The following is a 15,636-nucleotide window of genomic DNA, read 5'->3' as shown; positions in this document are numbered from 1 at the left end:
AAAAGGAGATATTTAGTATCTATATGAGGCAGTGGATATGTTAGCTCAGTTGTGTCAGTCATTTCCCAATGTATATGTAATAAAAGGTTTTTTTTCATTTTATTTGTGCATTAATTTAACTAAGAGGCTTCAGTTCCTTTGGGACCTTCCTATAAATATCGTTTGTTTGTTTGTATCTGTGAAATACTCCATCTCAACCTCAGTGTCCAATCTCAGGTCATTATGAAAAGCTTTCCCCCCCCAATAATTTTATTGATAAACAAATAGCAATGAGACAGTTTCAAATCAAATTGGTAGGACAGTTTCAATAATTCACACATTGCATACATATAAAAGTTTTATATCTTGAATGTATAAAATTTTATCTGTTCTTTAAAAATATGAAGAAAAAACACAGGATATTTGAGATACTTTGCATCATAATAAATTCCCTGGACAGAAGTAAAGGAGTAAAATTCTTTGCATGGCAGATATACTGTGATCAACTGCCATCCCATCCTCATTCTCCGCCTTCTTCCACATCCAATGCACCCCAGCCGAGGCATGTGGAAGACCTCTCACAGCCACCATAGATCTCATTGTATTAATCCTTGGAGAAGACTGATATCTAGGAAACTATTCTCATTATGGAACTTGGCTCCAGACTGCCCATGGGTGACACTCAAGAAGAAAACTCTCCTTGGGATGGAATGAAGGCCATCTTTCTCCACCATGGATGTGGATTCCAGAACTGCTCCCCCTGAATGAATTCCAGGAACCGATGCAAATCTCAGACAAGTGGGTGCAGCCCAAGCAGTAGATGTGGTGTCTGACAACTGAACTGACAACTCAGTAGCATCTCTCATCCATTAGCCAGGCCAGCTGGTGTGCTCCACTGACTGGGATCATGCCTTAAAAATGTGCTTGCTTTTATTTCCTGACGTGTCATAATTCATTCTTTTGTTATTCCAGAACATTCTGAAGCACAGGAGGCTAATTGTGCTTCATGAAATGACATCTGTTTGAGATGAGCAAAGGCTCAGCCCAGAACTTCCCTATATCATCTTTTTTTTTAAAAAAAAATATTTATTTGTGTGTGTGTGTGGCCAGCTCAGCCCACCAGGGGGCGGGGCTGGCTGGCATGTGGTGCTGGGGGATTGAACCACGGTCCCTGTGCTTTGCTAAGCTTGTTCTAAGTAGGTGCTTTAGACCACTGAGCCATCTCACCAACCCGCCTATATCATCTTGAAAGGTAGCACAGAGTCACTCCTCATCCTTCCTTTCCTAGGCTCCCATTTTCAGCAGCTCACAAACCAAAGAGGGCAAAACATACTATCAAGACTAGTGACATAGACAAATCCCAAGAAAGAAATGTGTTTTAGTAAAAGAGGAGTACCAAATAAGTAGCCATTCTTCTTTTGAGGACTGATAACTCGTGTTGACTACAGCAAAGCAAGTAGGACAACATATGCATCTAATTTAGTTTTATCCCCAGAGAAGGATAGAAGGCCAAAAAGCAAAGGGCAACAGACTCTTCTGTTCATGTTGGCCTGTCTTCTGGCATCAAAGTATAGAAAGCCTCAGCTCTGAGGATCAATCCTGAAGATAAACAAACAAAGACAGGATGTTCCATTGGAACTCTTCCAGGCCAAAATATACCTGCTCTAAAGAGTCACTAGTGGCAACAACTATTACAGAGACAAGATATAAACCCTGATTCCAGTTACTTTTATATCTTATCAATTCAGTGACCACTTTGAACCAGAAATTTCAAGTGAAATTGATTGTTCTTCTTTAAGGGCAGCATATGCCAATGACTTTACTCAACAATTTATGTACTTAATGTTGTTTAATTCATACCACAGGATTATGAAGTGCGTGGTTTTGTTCCATCTTATATATGAAAAACATTGAATATGTAGGGCCGCTGCTAAAAGTCATACCATTTGAAAGCAGTGAAAGGAGGCAAACCTCTTTGTTCACAACCACTCTATGAACCAGTGATTGGTATCACACTCGCTTGAGTAGAGAGAGAACAAACAGGAATGGCTTGTAACAAGAAACCATTTATACTTTGAAGCTCTGCCAGGTAAGTTTGGGGCCACTTGGGAACATTGTAGAGGTAGTAGTTTACCACAACTCTCAACAAGAAAAATGGTAAAAAAGTACAAGGAGTTCCAAGATTCCCCAGAAGTGCCTAGTTACTTTCTGGGGTGATTTTAACCCTCTAGTTCTCTTCAAAAGGAAAACTGAATAAGTCAGATGCAACAGGCTACACTCAAAGCCTGTGACACTATGATAAAAGTAAATCTTCTAGGTAGGGAGAAAATACACATCAGTGCTCAAAAAATGCTGGAGGGTGGGGTAGGAATTAACTACAATATAGTTTAAGAGAATGTATGATGAAATTATATTATTTTCTAATTGTGGTAGAGATTTATGACTATACATTTTTCAAAACTCATTGAATTTTAGACTAAAAATTGGCAAGTTTTACTATATGTGATTTACACATCAATAATTTTTTGAAATATATACATTATTTCAAACAACTACTAGCTTGTAAATCTGGAGTTAAATTTTCCACTGGATAACTGCATTGAAGAAAAACCAAGAGCCTGAGTCCTTCATTCACTCAGCCTTCCTGGGGGAAGATTTTGTATAAGCAGCAGCCACTGCAGGCTGATACTACAACCATTGGGAAGAAGGCTCTGAAGTGAGTTTTCAGGCAAAGGATTCTGTGGCAGTTCAAATAAGAAGCTGATTGCTAGGGTTTCCTTGGTTTCCTGTCTCCTTTCCCAACTCTTCAGAAACCATGCTGTGTACTTTGTAAAGCACTCATCTGGAAAACTGGCTTACATCAGATGAAATATAACATCTCTGTCTTTAACCTATATCTCACATGGTGTATCTTTATCTTCATATCTTGCTGTATTTTGAAGACCATACTTGTCTCTACATTTACCCCAGAAAATATATAAGAAAAATCTTTCTAAAAATACTAAATGCCAAGGCTTCCAGCTGCCTCAAAAAGCTAGGCATGGCTTTAAAATAAGATTTCAGTGCAATACTACACCACCTTAGTCTATTTGTCCTTCATGCTCTAAGTCAACTGTCCCCCTACACATTGTCTTCGGTAAAGGTATTTGCTTTTTCATACAGCCAATTATTCCCTCTGCATTCTATCCAAGACCTGCTTGACTGAGATCTGGACTGAGATCTGGATCCATGTTATTTAGTAGCTCAAATGAAAAAAGAACACAGGGCACCCAAATATAGTCTAGTATTGATAATAATCAGATCAATTATGGAAATTAATAAGTATTAAGCTCATATCCCAAAAGATGATAAGGCATTACAGTATAATAAAGCTGACAGAGAGAATGGATTTGAAAGATAAATGAGAACTAAAAGGCCAGCCCACCTTGTATTTCTTTTTAAAGTTAGGGATTATGTTGCTAAGTAAGTTTGGGAGGTAGACATTCTCTACACTTTACAGCAAGATGTATACCACACTGTTAAGACCTTATTGGATTGTTTTTATAACATAAAATATAAATAAAATAAAAGACAGTAGTTTCTTTAAAGACTATTTTAATCATTTTCATAAAAAAGAGTACAACATTGAAATAGCCAATCCTAAGACTAGGATTTAAACATCATATAAAACAGCTAAAATCAAAAGATAAAGGCACCCAAAAGCACATAACCACCTAAACCTGTGCGAGATTTTTCAATCAAAACATTGATGTATTAGATATTTTGCATAGATTTTTTTTACATCTCTTCTTTGAAAGAAATTAAATTTTCCTTTTCTTATAACTTCCAGGCTCAAGCAAAAACAAAACGATGAAACAATTAATACAATTCTCACATATGTCCTAAGCATTTATTCTATGACCATAAATGCTACCATTTTACCATTTTATCATTATCGTCTGATTTTATTATGATCTACGGCTATCTAAAGAAAAGTTAATGATGAGATAAAAGAAAATTAATTTGTTATCTTATGACTAGCTCATGGGAAACCAAATTAATGTTTATTGTGTTTCTTGTTGTTTACCAAAAAATGACAGCAATAAGGAGAGGTTGGGAGCATTATTTGGTAAGTCTGATTCTAGTTTTGCGATATGCCTTTCAAATTAAATTATGAAGTAAAGGGTTCTATTGACTCTTAAAATGGTAGAAAAGGAGAGAAGTAAAATTAACTCATCTGAAGAGCCTTCCAAGATCAATAGGCAATAAAAAATTTAATGCATAAAGGTTCTCTCTCCAGAAAACTCAGAACATTTTACAGATATAATATAGAAGATCAAGTTTACTTATCTGGTATTTACAAATCTTTACTTAAGAGCTAGTGAGTAAACAAAGTTGAAGATTTGGTCACTTGAGCACCTTCTGATATTAATCTGCCTAATTAAGCCCCAAGTTCTTTTTAGGCATGGAAGAAGTAGTAGGGCCTATAATGAACAAGAAATGCTCATTGAGCCAATTTTCATGTACAAAGAACCAACAGACTCTATACTGCATTTCCTAATTTAAGTTTCTTAATTTTTACATGACTCCTTACTATAGGCTCTTTGGACTGATTGTGCCCATTGACCTCTACCAATCCCATCCTGCAAGAATCATATTTGCATCCCACAAGGCAGAAGATTCCCAAGAGAACTTATCAAATCATGACAAATATCTTATCTAGTGATATATGATTCTGAACCTAAATATCACTATTAAAGAAAAATACTTCTGGATTCTCCTGTATATATCTAAGTAAGAAGAAAAGACTGTTTACAACAAACACTTTGTTTCTCTCTCTAACAGCAAGACACTTTACTTGGATTCCTTTTGGAAGAAAAGATCATAATTCAAAAGGTAACCATCATTATACACATAAAGTTTTTGGTCAAAGGGATGGTAATTAATGCTCTGCACTCTTTCCTGCATCTTAGGCATCAAAATAGCCAGATTACCTTCTTTCCTTGTGTTTGTGTCATAGTAGTAAAAAATCTCTTCTGATCTGGTATTCAAAGTACGGGTGGCATACAGAACCCCACATACCATGAAGGTGCTAGACACAGATGGCTTGTACTGCTTGGTAACCCAAGTGTTCAGCACCACAAGGGAGGTGTCATTGAGTAGACTAATCACTATGTTACCAGTACTGGCTTCTGTTGCATAGACCACCCACAGTCCATGTTCATCCACAGCAAAGTCCATATCTTGCCAAGCTACATTAGCATATGAAAAGCGGTTGTTATAGGCAGCATCAGGGAGCTGTCGAGTCACAGCCACAGTGTTGGTGGACAAGTTAACTCTAGCAATGTTCCTACTGTTGTACCAATTGACATACATGTTGTTGTTGTAAACTGTCGTACCACTACCTTGGCCATACCTAATCAGAGATTCTCGCACTTGTGTGTACAACAGCAAGTTATCCAATGTGTTATAGAGTCTGTAATATTGAAGTGTCTGCCCACTCGTCTCCAAGGGCGCTACCCAATACAGTGTCTTGTTTGGCTGTTCAGGAGAATAATCCCTACCCCAGGCACCGTATTTATAGGAAAACCCTCTCCAGTTGAGTTGAACCACAGAGGGTCTGCTGATGTTCACCACACCTCCATGATTACAGCTTCCTATATAGAAAAGAAAATTTAAAAGGACATTCTTAGGAAAAAAAATGACAGGGATACAAGCAATTTGCTATCACAAATGCAAAGCATCCATCAAAACTTTTCCTGCCAAAGTTCAATGACAACAACTCATATGTAGAAAAACACAAACCCCTTTCAGTTTTAACCTCATTGTGAACCCACTGTTACACCAATACACATGGGCTTCCGGTTTGAGAAGCAGGAATAATAAGAGAGCCATATTTAAAAGCATAGAGAGCCCAGAAAGCAAATAATTGGGGAAACTGATAACATTAATAGAATTTCTTCTAAAAAAAGTATTTTTTGCAAATATTATCTTACATCATTTTTTATACAGAGCAATCAAGAAAAATAAGATCACCCCAGAATCTTATGCTGTTTTAAGAAGTCAGAAGTTAGGGGCTGGGGAGATGACTCAGTAGTATAAGAGCTTCCCTGGCAAGCGCAAGGGCCTGAGTTCAATCCCTGGTTCCTCAAAAAAAAAAAAAAAAAGGCAGAAGTTGCTATTTGCCACAGTCAGCCCCAGGAATCCCTGTGAAGAAGGAGAACATGCTTCTGGTTTGGTCTCCTTGCCCTTCTTCCCCTGTCTTCCCTGGGTGCCCAAGTGCATATCTACACAAGACATTGATCCTGCTCCAAGTTAATCTTAGAAGATGAAGTTTTAAATATGGGGTTTTATATATCTGGGAAGATGATCTGAAGATGGTGAAATTTTGGATTTGAGGAGATAGGAAATAATTTCAAGGCAGCAATGACCCTTCTGTGCCTAGTACATAGCCCATGCTATATATCACTGGGTGACCATTTTGTTGTGAGTTATGAGTTGAGTCCTGCCACTCATAACCCACATGTTATTGTGCCATGGAACAACGGGCATGCCCCTCCTTCCCATTCTGATATGGTCATCGTGACAATGTGTACAACCAAGTGGGAGCAGATGCACTGGTCCATTTAATGTACATTCCCTGGAACACTTGGGAAAATGACTTGGCTGGGCAACTGGCCCTGCACATTGCAGTCCCTCTGAAATGCCTGCCAAGTCAAACCATTTATGAGCTATAGAAAATGAAATAAAATTCCTCCAGTATTTTTCTGAACACTAAGAAAAGAGTTGGATACATATTTTTCTGGGATCTTAAACAAATTCTATTTTCTTTTAAAACCTGGCACTATGCTTTATCGATAACAAAATCCAACTTCAAGTACATGAAAGGTCATTTTCCCTCATCCTGCTACCCAGAGCAGAAAAGGGGAAAGAAGGAAGGAAGGAAGGAAGGGAGGGAGGGAGGGAGGGAGGGAGGGAAGGAAGGAAATTTGAATAACTGGATGTGACCTTAAATGCTTGTAGGGAACCAGAGAACTATGGCAGACACTTCAGTGAGCTGGAGCCCAAAACAAAACTGCCTAAGATTAGAACTGTGGGGATACAGAGAGATAAGTTCTTGTCTCTGAATCTCTGCCTTTGGCCAATATGGAAAGGACAATTCCTTTCCTTCTTACAAGTTTTCACCTCTGTCTTCCTCAGTCAAGAACTTCTCAGAGGTGAAACCATTACTAGAATATTGCTTTTATTTTCCCAGTCTTCTGGGACTGTTTGTTCTCAGAATTAAATACATGTCCCTTAAATGCTCTCATATATCCACAGTTGGTGCAAATCCAGCTAACCATATAACAGGTAGAAAAATGAAACTACTCTGTGCCCAACCTCAAATAATTTTGCATATCATTAAACAGAACACAGTTGCAGGTTTACTTTAATAATGCATGCATCATTTCATAAATAAAAAAGCAACGGGTGTTCAGCCAAGAGACTGCTCTCCACTAAAGAAATAATGAATAAAATTATAAATTATTATTTCTCCTCCTAAAAGTGATCTCTCAGATGAATGCTTGTTTGCTTTGTTTATGAAATAATGTATGAATTATTAAAATAAAGTTAGTGGTGTGTTCAGTGTAATGAGAACAAAAACTGTCCCAGTTTCCATATGCTCAAACTAGATCTTTTACTTAAAATCACTTCCTGAGAGTTTAGTTATTCAGCTACATTTCACTGTGAGGTAATGAAAGCAAGTCAATATATTTTCTTCAGGTAAGAAGATTTAAGAATTGTGTGCTTCATTGAGTCTTGACTTTCTAGAAAGAAAATACCACAAACCAATAGTAACAAAGTATTTCAGGAAAATTTATGATGTGTGTAACTTATTGAAGCATTTTGTGGAGGTGAAGATAAACCATGCTGTATCCAGATGTAGAAATCAGAAGGAACCAAAATAAAGTTCCCCCAAATTACTATTATGATTACTACTATTTTACCACTAATTCTATTTTTGGTTCTAAGCCTCAGGTTCCTCATCCTAAAGGAAAAATGATACTCTGAAGACTGTTAGAAGGAAAGAAATGCTGTAGAGTATCACAGTAACTGGCAGAGGTCATCATAATCTTTTCATGTCTCAGGTGAAGGTTTATAGGAGCATGTTGTTCCTTTACTGGGTAGTTGCTTCTATTACCTTGGAGGCTGCTTTGTCCATCCAGGTGACCCCAGTACACACAACGTGGCCATTCACACCATGGACCAAATATGCTTATGGAATAAAAGATCCAAACTCCAACTCACCCTAGTTTATAAACCACCCATGTACACATTGCTATGCATCTGATTTTTTTTTTAAATTTTATTTATTTGTATGTGTGTGTGTGTGTGGCCAGCTCAGCCCACCAGGGGGCGGGGCTGGCTGGCATGTGGTGCTGGGGGATTGAACCACGGTCCCTGTGCTTTGCTAAGCTTGTTCTAAGTAGGTGCTTTAGACCACTGAGCCATCTCCCCAGCCCCTATGCATCTGATTTTTTCAAAGAAGTTACTATTTACTCCACAGAGCATAAGACGAGGTATGCTCCACACAAGTGCAGCTTTGCCTGGAGATCCACTCACTGTGCAATTCACTAGATACTCTCCTGGAATTCTAAAGGTATCCAAGACAGCCACAGCAGTGAGACTTTAAACTAGCACTTTTTGGCTTTTTAAACTATCCCAGAGCTGGGCATGGTAGTACACTCCTGTAATTCCAGCACTTGAAAGGCAAAGGCAGGAGGATCACTGCAAGATGAGGTCCAGTCAGATGACATAGTGAGATTATGACCAGCCTCTTCTCCATAGCAAAACCTTATCTTTAAAAAAAAAAAAGTTTTAGGGCTGGCCAGATAGCTCAGCAGATTAAAGAACCTGCTTAGGCAGAGGTAGCGACTGGGGTTCGATCCCCCGGCATGCCATGCTAGCCCCAGGGCATCGTGAGACAGTGGTTGAGACTGGGCATGGTGGCCTGTGCCTATAATCTCATTGCTTGGGAGGCTGAAAACAAGAGGATCATTAGGAGTCTGATCTATATGGTGAGACCCTGTAGATTGTCCTAAATTTTAAAAAAACAAATTAAAAATGGTAGTTTTAAAAACAAAAACAAAAACTCTAGACCAACAGAGAAGCTTTAATATTGGGTCAATGTACTAAAAATTTATTCTCTTACTGGGCAACTAAGCTTTATTGGAACTAAAAGGAAGGAAAACATGACTTACTTGTGACTAAAATTAGACAAGTAAAATTATCATAATCACAAAAAAATAAGACTAAATTGACTCTGAATTATTAGGTGTCTACTAGCTCACAATCTTCTCTGATGCTGGGAACTCACCAAGCCTTCCTGCTTTTTGTACCCCATCCATCACTAGCCATCTACTGATCACCTAGCATACACCAGCACAACCAAGATGACGAAGCAAAATGGCGACTGATGACAGAGCACTCCCCCAAGAGGTTGCCATGTTCACTCATTTAGATTCACAGGAAAAAGAGAATGGAAGCTAGTTGTTTTAAGGGAAGAAGTTAATAAGAAGGCCAGTTATTTTACACTAGAAAGCTCTATGCAACAAAGCAGAAAAGGATGTTATTTGGAGAAAAAAAAACAAATATAAAGTACATTTTAAACCCAAAATACCCGTATTGATTCTCAGTTCAAGCTGACTACATAATTCATAAACTACAGCTGCAAGGGAGGACCCCAGAAAATGCAGAATTATTTTATAGCTGAGACTTGCACATAGCCCTTTTGTTCTGAAAAACTCTGCAGTGAAAAAAAGCAGACAGGCCAGATTTTAAAGTCTCATAATAGTGAGGAACTTTAATTAAAGTCTCTACAGGCTCACAACTTTGTGGTGCCTGGGGATTTTCCAATTCTGCATTATCAACCAATCCAAACAGAAAGAGAGCAAGTAAAAGAAATTGATTTAAAATCAGGACAAAAGTCAGTTTAATATAAACATCATAAATATAATATGAACAAAGCTGGAAGAGGGCCAAGTGGCTTGGCAGTGACCCAGGTACAGCCAAAGTTGTGGGAGAGTAAGAGGAAATCTGGGTGCAATTTGATTAAATAGCACAGCAGGGCTGACAAGGTTCACAGAAGTCTGAGTGAGGAGCTGAGGGCAAAATTCTGAAAACAATTCTAACAAAAATAATCCAACAGGTTTACTTGTTGTCCTCCTTAGATGCTAAGCACTGTATTTTGTTCCTCATAGTCATCCTTGGATTACTAATGCCTGACACTGTGAGATGTCAGGGAGTCCTCAGATGACAGGGAGTGAAGACCCTTGCATTTCAACTTCAGCCCTGTTACCAGCTACCTGTGCAGCTCAGGATAAACAGCATTCTTACCACTCCAGTTCTCTCCTCTGAGATGTGAACAGGCTAATTTCAATGACTCTGAGTGTCATTTCTTGCTCTAAAATGTCTTCTTTGAAGAGATTTATAGAAAACTGTGCCAGAAAAAACCCCATTCCATGAGGGATGTTTTCTGAGAAAGAGAGAGACACTCGTTTGTTGATTCTCAGAGGTTGTCACATTGCTTGACTTCTGCTTCAGCAAGCCCTTGTGGTCCAAAAGAACCATCTCACTTCTACACATGCTTAGACCACTAATCACCAACCAAATTTAGCCCTAAGTAGGCTTTTTTTAAAATGTGCTTAGTGCAGGGTCTACAGGGTCTCACTACGCAGATCAGACTCTTAGTGATTCTCCTGTTTTCAGCCTCCCAAGTGCTGGGATTACAGGTGCTCACCACAACACCCAATCTCCATCATTGTCTGAACAGGCCCTGGGTGCAGGGCTGGGGCTACCAGGGATTGAACCCCAGCAGCTGTGTTCTGCATAAGCATGGGCTTTAGTCCACTGAGCTATCGGGCCAGCCCCAGCCTTAGTTTGTTTCAGGCCACGGAACATTGTCTTTACCTTAAACATTCTCTCTTGTCAATCTAGGTCAGATTCCCAACTGTAGGCAGGAAAAGTCTCCCCAGAACAACACCAAGAGGCTTATAAGTATGGTCATATCTAATAGATGTCTTAAATAAATCAGCTGCACTGACAAGGAACCAGAAATGCACAGTCCAAAAGAAAACAAGTTCTGAGGATCGGAGAGAATAAGAATAACAAAGGCTATATGATTTGATGAAAACAGACAGTCCTCCTGCAGCTGAGATGCTCACAGCACACAGAGAGAAGTTGGCTGTGATGTGGGGTCTCCAAGGATAGGGAAAGCCAAGAGGCTTCCTTTATTCTATGTGAGGGGATGTGCTTCAGTGTACATGGACCTGGCCCTGCTGCTATTCACAGTGAGGCTTTCACTGCAATTATCATCACTGCTAATATTATCAGGGTCTAGGCACTGATTAAGCACCCTAAGTTCCCCAAGTGCTGCTTTATTAATCCCCATAGCAACCTGGCAATGTAGGTACTGTTATTCTCCTACTATAAAAGTGAAGAAATTAAGGATTTTGTCTTATACCCACGTAGCAAGGGAGCTCAGGTCTTCAGGACTGCAAGCCTGTGCTCTTGAAGCCTTCATGCAGCTTGCTCCTTTCAGGGCATATTTACAGAACTCCCTGTTCCAAGACACCCTTAACTCCAGGAGAACTGGTGAAAGAGTAATCTGCCACACTGCCCCCCACAAACACAGTACTGGACAGATGGTGAGACACACCCAGAAAGATCACAACATGTGGGGCCATGGCTTTGGTCCTCTCTGAATTCCCGGACACAGAATGAAACAGGAGTGTAACATGCATTTAGGGGAAGAATAAAGAGGAGCAAGAAGAGAGGAATGGAGGGAAAGAATGGCAGCAGAATCCAGGCCCACACCCAGCTCATCAGAGAAATGAGCCAATCATCCTTTCCATCATTAGGAAAGCAGATGCCACACAGACATTTCAGGCTTTCCCCAGGGCCCCGGTAGCCCCTCTATCACCATAGAGATGGTTTGCCTGTTAGTGAGTACAAATGGAATATGTGTCATTTGTGGATTTTGTTTTAAATTGACTGCTTATGCTCTTTCTTTGGGAACTCCAAAATATGAAACTAATAAAAGGAAGGGAGAAAATGCCCTCCAAAAAAGACCAAGGGGCCTTGGAGAGAAGAAGGGTTTTAAAATATGGAAGAGTAACTCAATTAAAATGCTATCCTACCTCCAACACTACAGCCCCAAGTCCCTTTCCCAGCCTACTCACTGCTCATAAGAACACGTTGTGCTTACCTGGAGCAGGACGAGGGGGAACAAGAGGAGTGTGCTCATTTTTAGAGGCCTCACATTCCTCTAGCTTTTTCTTCAATGCCAAAATTTCTCGACGAATGACAAGGACGTTGTTTTTATCTAACGTCTCTAGCTTCTGCACCAGGAGAGTCATATTCCTTATCTAAGGAAATAAAAATTCAGAGTGACTTTATATTATTGTGCAATTTCTTTCATAAACATTCCAGGGCTGAATTTGTCATTTAGTGAAACATTGCTGCAGAATACACCAGAGATTTTTCTGAATGGTTTCATTTGGAAGAATACATTTTACGGTTTAGTTTGAATGCCTGTCAGATCTCAGGCAGACATGTGTAACAAGAAGAAAATGGAAAAGATTTTAACAGCTTTAATAATAGAGCACAGAGTCATTCTAGGCATCCACAAATGTCCATTAAAGTTCATTTCTAATAACCTTCCCCTATAAACTCATGTTTACTCATGTTATAATATAATTAAATTTCTAATGAATGGTGAGGGCTAGAGAAAACAAATTCTAAAATATGTAACTTGAATTCTCAATCATATCCCTTGTCATGACTGTGCAAGTAAATTCTCATTGATATAAATTACCTAGCCGTAACGTTAATGTGCTGGTCTTTATCCACAGACCTTAAAAGCTCTCACTGAAACATACTCACAAGAAATTTCTTAAATGAGGTTACCAGTATGTGGAGATGGATTCCAAAAAGCATCAAGATTAGATGTTCATTCAAAAAGACAAATACATATTTGCATTTAGGTATACTGTGGATTTCTAGATCCATTAGCATAAATCCAAAGCAGGGTAAACACCTGATCTAGCATGGCCATGGACAGCTGGCCAGATTCGTGTCACCTTGCTGAAGAACTTAAAAGACTCTCTGGTTCTGGGGCAGGATTCTGACCATTGAATAACAGCAGCTCCTCAGTCCACGTGTTCCCAATGTGCTTACCTTACTATACAAAGAGACATCCACCCGCAGTAGAACATGGCTGTGCCCTATGTCATGAAAGAGCGACAACGAGAATTCATAAAAGAGAAATTCCTATCCAAGTCTAGTATTTGCCCAGGGTTACTAAAAAGTATTTACTATTGATTGCTGTACTGCTAAGTGAGTGAATTCACTCCTTACCTCCACTTCCAGCTGGTCAACAATTTCTGTGCTTCCAACAAAACTCTCCTTCAGGCGTATGATCAGTTTTTCCATCTCCTTCACTTCTATCTTGATCAGCTCAAAGTCCAGTTCAGTGTAAGAAATGCTATTCTTCTCCATGATTTCTACTCGGACAGTTAAGTTTAAGAGTCTCTTTTCATACACACTGATTAAGTGCACATATTCTTTCACCTGAAGGGAATCAGAAAACCTCAAGTCAGTTCACAAAGTAATACTGAAGTGTCTTCCTTCACTATAAAACTCATGAATACTGTCAACTCTTTTGGTAAATAAATTAACCAAAAATATTTAGCCACATTTTAAATATCTATCTTAATCTTGACCTGATTAGACTGACAAACACCTAGGAAATTAGTAAACCACACTTCTAAGTGTTTCTATAAGGGTATTTTCAGAGATATTTGGCACCTGGAACGGAAAACTAAGGAGGGTGCACACCCTGAAAGAGGGTGGCACCATCCAGTAGGCAAGGGGCCTGGAAAGAAGAAAAACAGAAGGAGGAAGGCTGCTAGCACAGTTTCTTGCTGACTGTTCTTTTTCTTCTTCCTGGCTGACTTGAACCTAGCAGATTCTCTCTCCTAGACTTCGCCTCTGTAAACTTTCTGCCCCACCAAAGGCCTAAAGGTTGCCCATGGACTAAAACATCTGCAAACATGAGCCAAAGTCAGTTTCTCCTCTTTTAAGTACTAGTCTTGGTATTTGGTCACAGCAGTTGAAAAGCTGACTACTTTACTATCTAGATGCAAACTAAAAGGAACATACTACTTTAGTGGGGGGGAGGGGCAGCATTGCACTTAGCCAACTAAGAAATATTTTGCTTCAAGATTGTTATATCTGTATTTGTATTTCTTTCAATATTTGAAAAATAGTCGCTCCCAAAACTAAACTGGCTTGACTCAGAGTCTCTTTCTGTCCCTCTTCTTTTCAACATGTGAGGCTATTTCCTCAGCACATTGACATTTTTGGTAGACTTCTTATTGTGTGTACTACAGAATATTCAACTGCTTGCTCTGCCAGTAGCATCCTCCCACCCACCAAATGTGACAACCATTAATCTCTCAGGAGATTGTCAAATGTTCTCTGGGGACCAAATCACTACCTGTTTCTCTTCATTTAAAACCATTGCTCTAAACCTAGGGATTTTGTTGAAAAAATGAGAAATTCTTCAATAGAAATCTGTTTTTGATGATAATGTACACTAAGTTTTAAGTCTCTGCCTCTTACCAAATGGAGAAAAGACTCAACTTACTGCACAGTGTATGAGTGTATACGGGACTGTAAAGTGCATGTTTCATTAAGTACGCTCACACTTATTCCAAGAACTGATTATTGCAATCAGACCTTTAAATTACACATTTGTTGCATATATTTGAATGTCTGATCATTAAGTTAAATACTTCCAAAAATTCCCTTGGTGGTGTGGTATATAATTGGAATCTCCAAATGGATATTTCAATAAACAGTTGGTGGTACTTTCTGTGTCTGATCTCTAGGAGAAATGTCATGGCTTTTTAAAGAAACTGCTCATTAAAAGTTGCCAGTTTTACTTTCTTTTTAAAAGCCTGATTAAAAATGATGCTTCTCTCCAAATTGCTCTAATGTCAAGTAGCTGATCTGCAGCTCCTGGAGGAGCACAGAGCCACATGCTGACCTCTAATCCTTCTGATACCAAAGGCAGCCCTAACTTCTGTCATTTTAGCCCTCCACTTAACCCCAACTGTGCAAATTAGAGTAGATTCACAGGTCACAGACCTAGAGGGTTAGGGCTTCAGGCAAAGAGGATTTTAATGAAAGTTGAAAATGCAGCCTTTGGCACTGCTAGTGTAGCTCCTCAGGCAACTACTGATGCTCACTGCCATCAGATGTGCTATTATTTGGATGCTGTAAAGATTGGTGACATTTTGGTGTGTGGGGGGGAATGTGTAACAAAGCATGCTGCCCTCAATAATATACACAGAGATAAGAAGGCCTACCCAGGTTTTGATTTTTACAAAATGGTCTTAAATCTTTGCCTATTAATAACACCAACAACAACAGAGTACCATATCAGAAATGGAAGGTTGATAAATGAATGCACTTGTTGGCATTTGGCCTTAGCAGCTCTTGAAACAAAAGAAAGGCCCTCAGCTTTCCTGAAACATTTTGGTGGCACATTGTAACTGTTGTTCTGCAAAAATGAGTGATTCAACTGTCAACTCTGCTGAATAAAATGTGACTCTCCTTGATTTCCCCCCCCCC

At 39.2% G+C, this 15,636-nt stretch overlaps 1 protein-coding gene across 1 annotated transcript in view; it reads right to left on the bottom strand.

The window, feature by feature from the left end:
- Positions 1-3,556: 3,556 nt before the first annotated feature.
- Positions 3,557-15,636, bottom strand: part of Olfm4 (olfactomedin 4) — a 21,998-nt gene continuing 9,918 nt past the window's right edge. The window contains exons 3-5 of the mRNA XM_004646201.2: positions 13,357-13,569; positions 12,206-12,365; positions 3,557-5,615 (exon numbers count right to left, since the gene is read on the bottom strand). Coding sequence (XP_004646258.1) covers positions 4,813-5,615; positions 12,206-12,365; positions 13,357-13,569 — 1,176 coding nt within the window. The 3' untranslated portion in view covers positions 3,557-4,812. The remainder of the gene's footprint in view (positions 5,616-12,205; positions 12,366-13,356; positions 13,570-15,636) is intronic.

Source organism: Octodon degus, unplaced genomic scaffold, assembly GCF_000260255.1.
Source record: "Octodon degus isolate 3935 unplaced genomic scaffold, OctDeg1.0 scaffold00258, whole genome shotgun sequence".
Classification (NCBI taxonomy): Eukaryota; Metazoa; Chordata; class Mammalia; order Rodentia; family Octodontidae; genus Octodon; species Octodon degus.
Note: the sequence above shows the minus strand (reverse complement) of the source record. Positions and strands in the feature narration are given on the sequence as shown.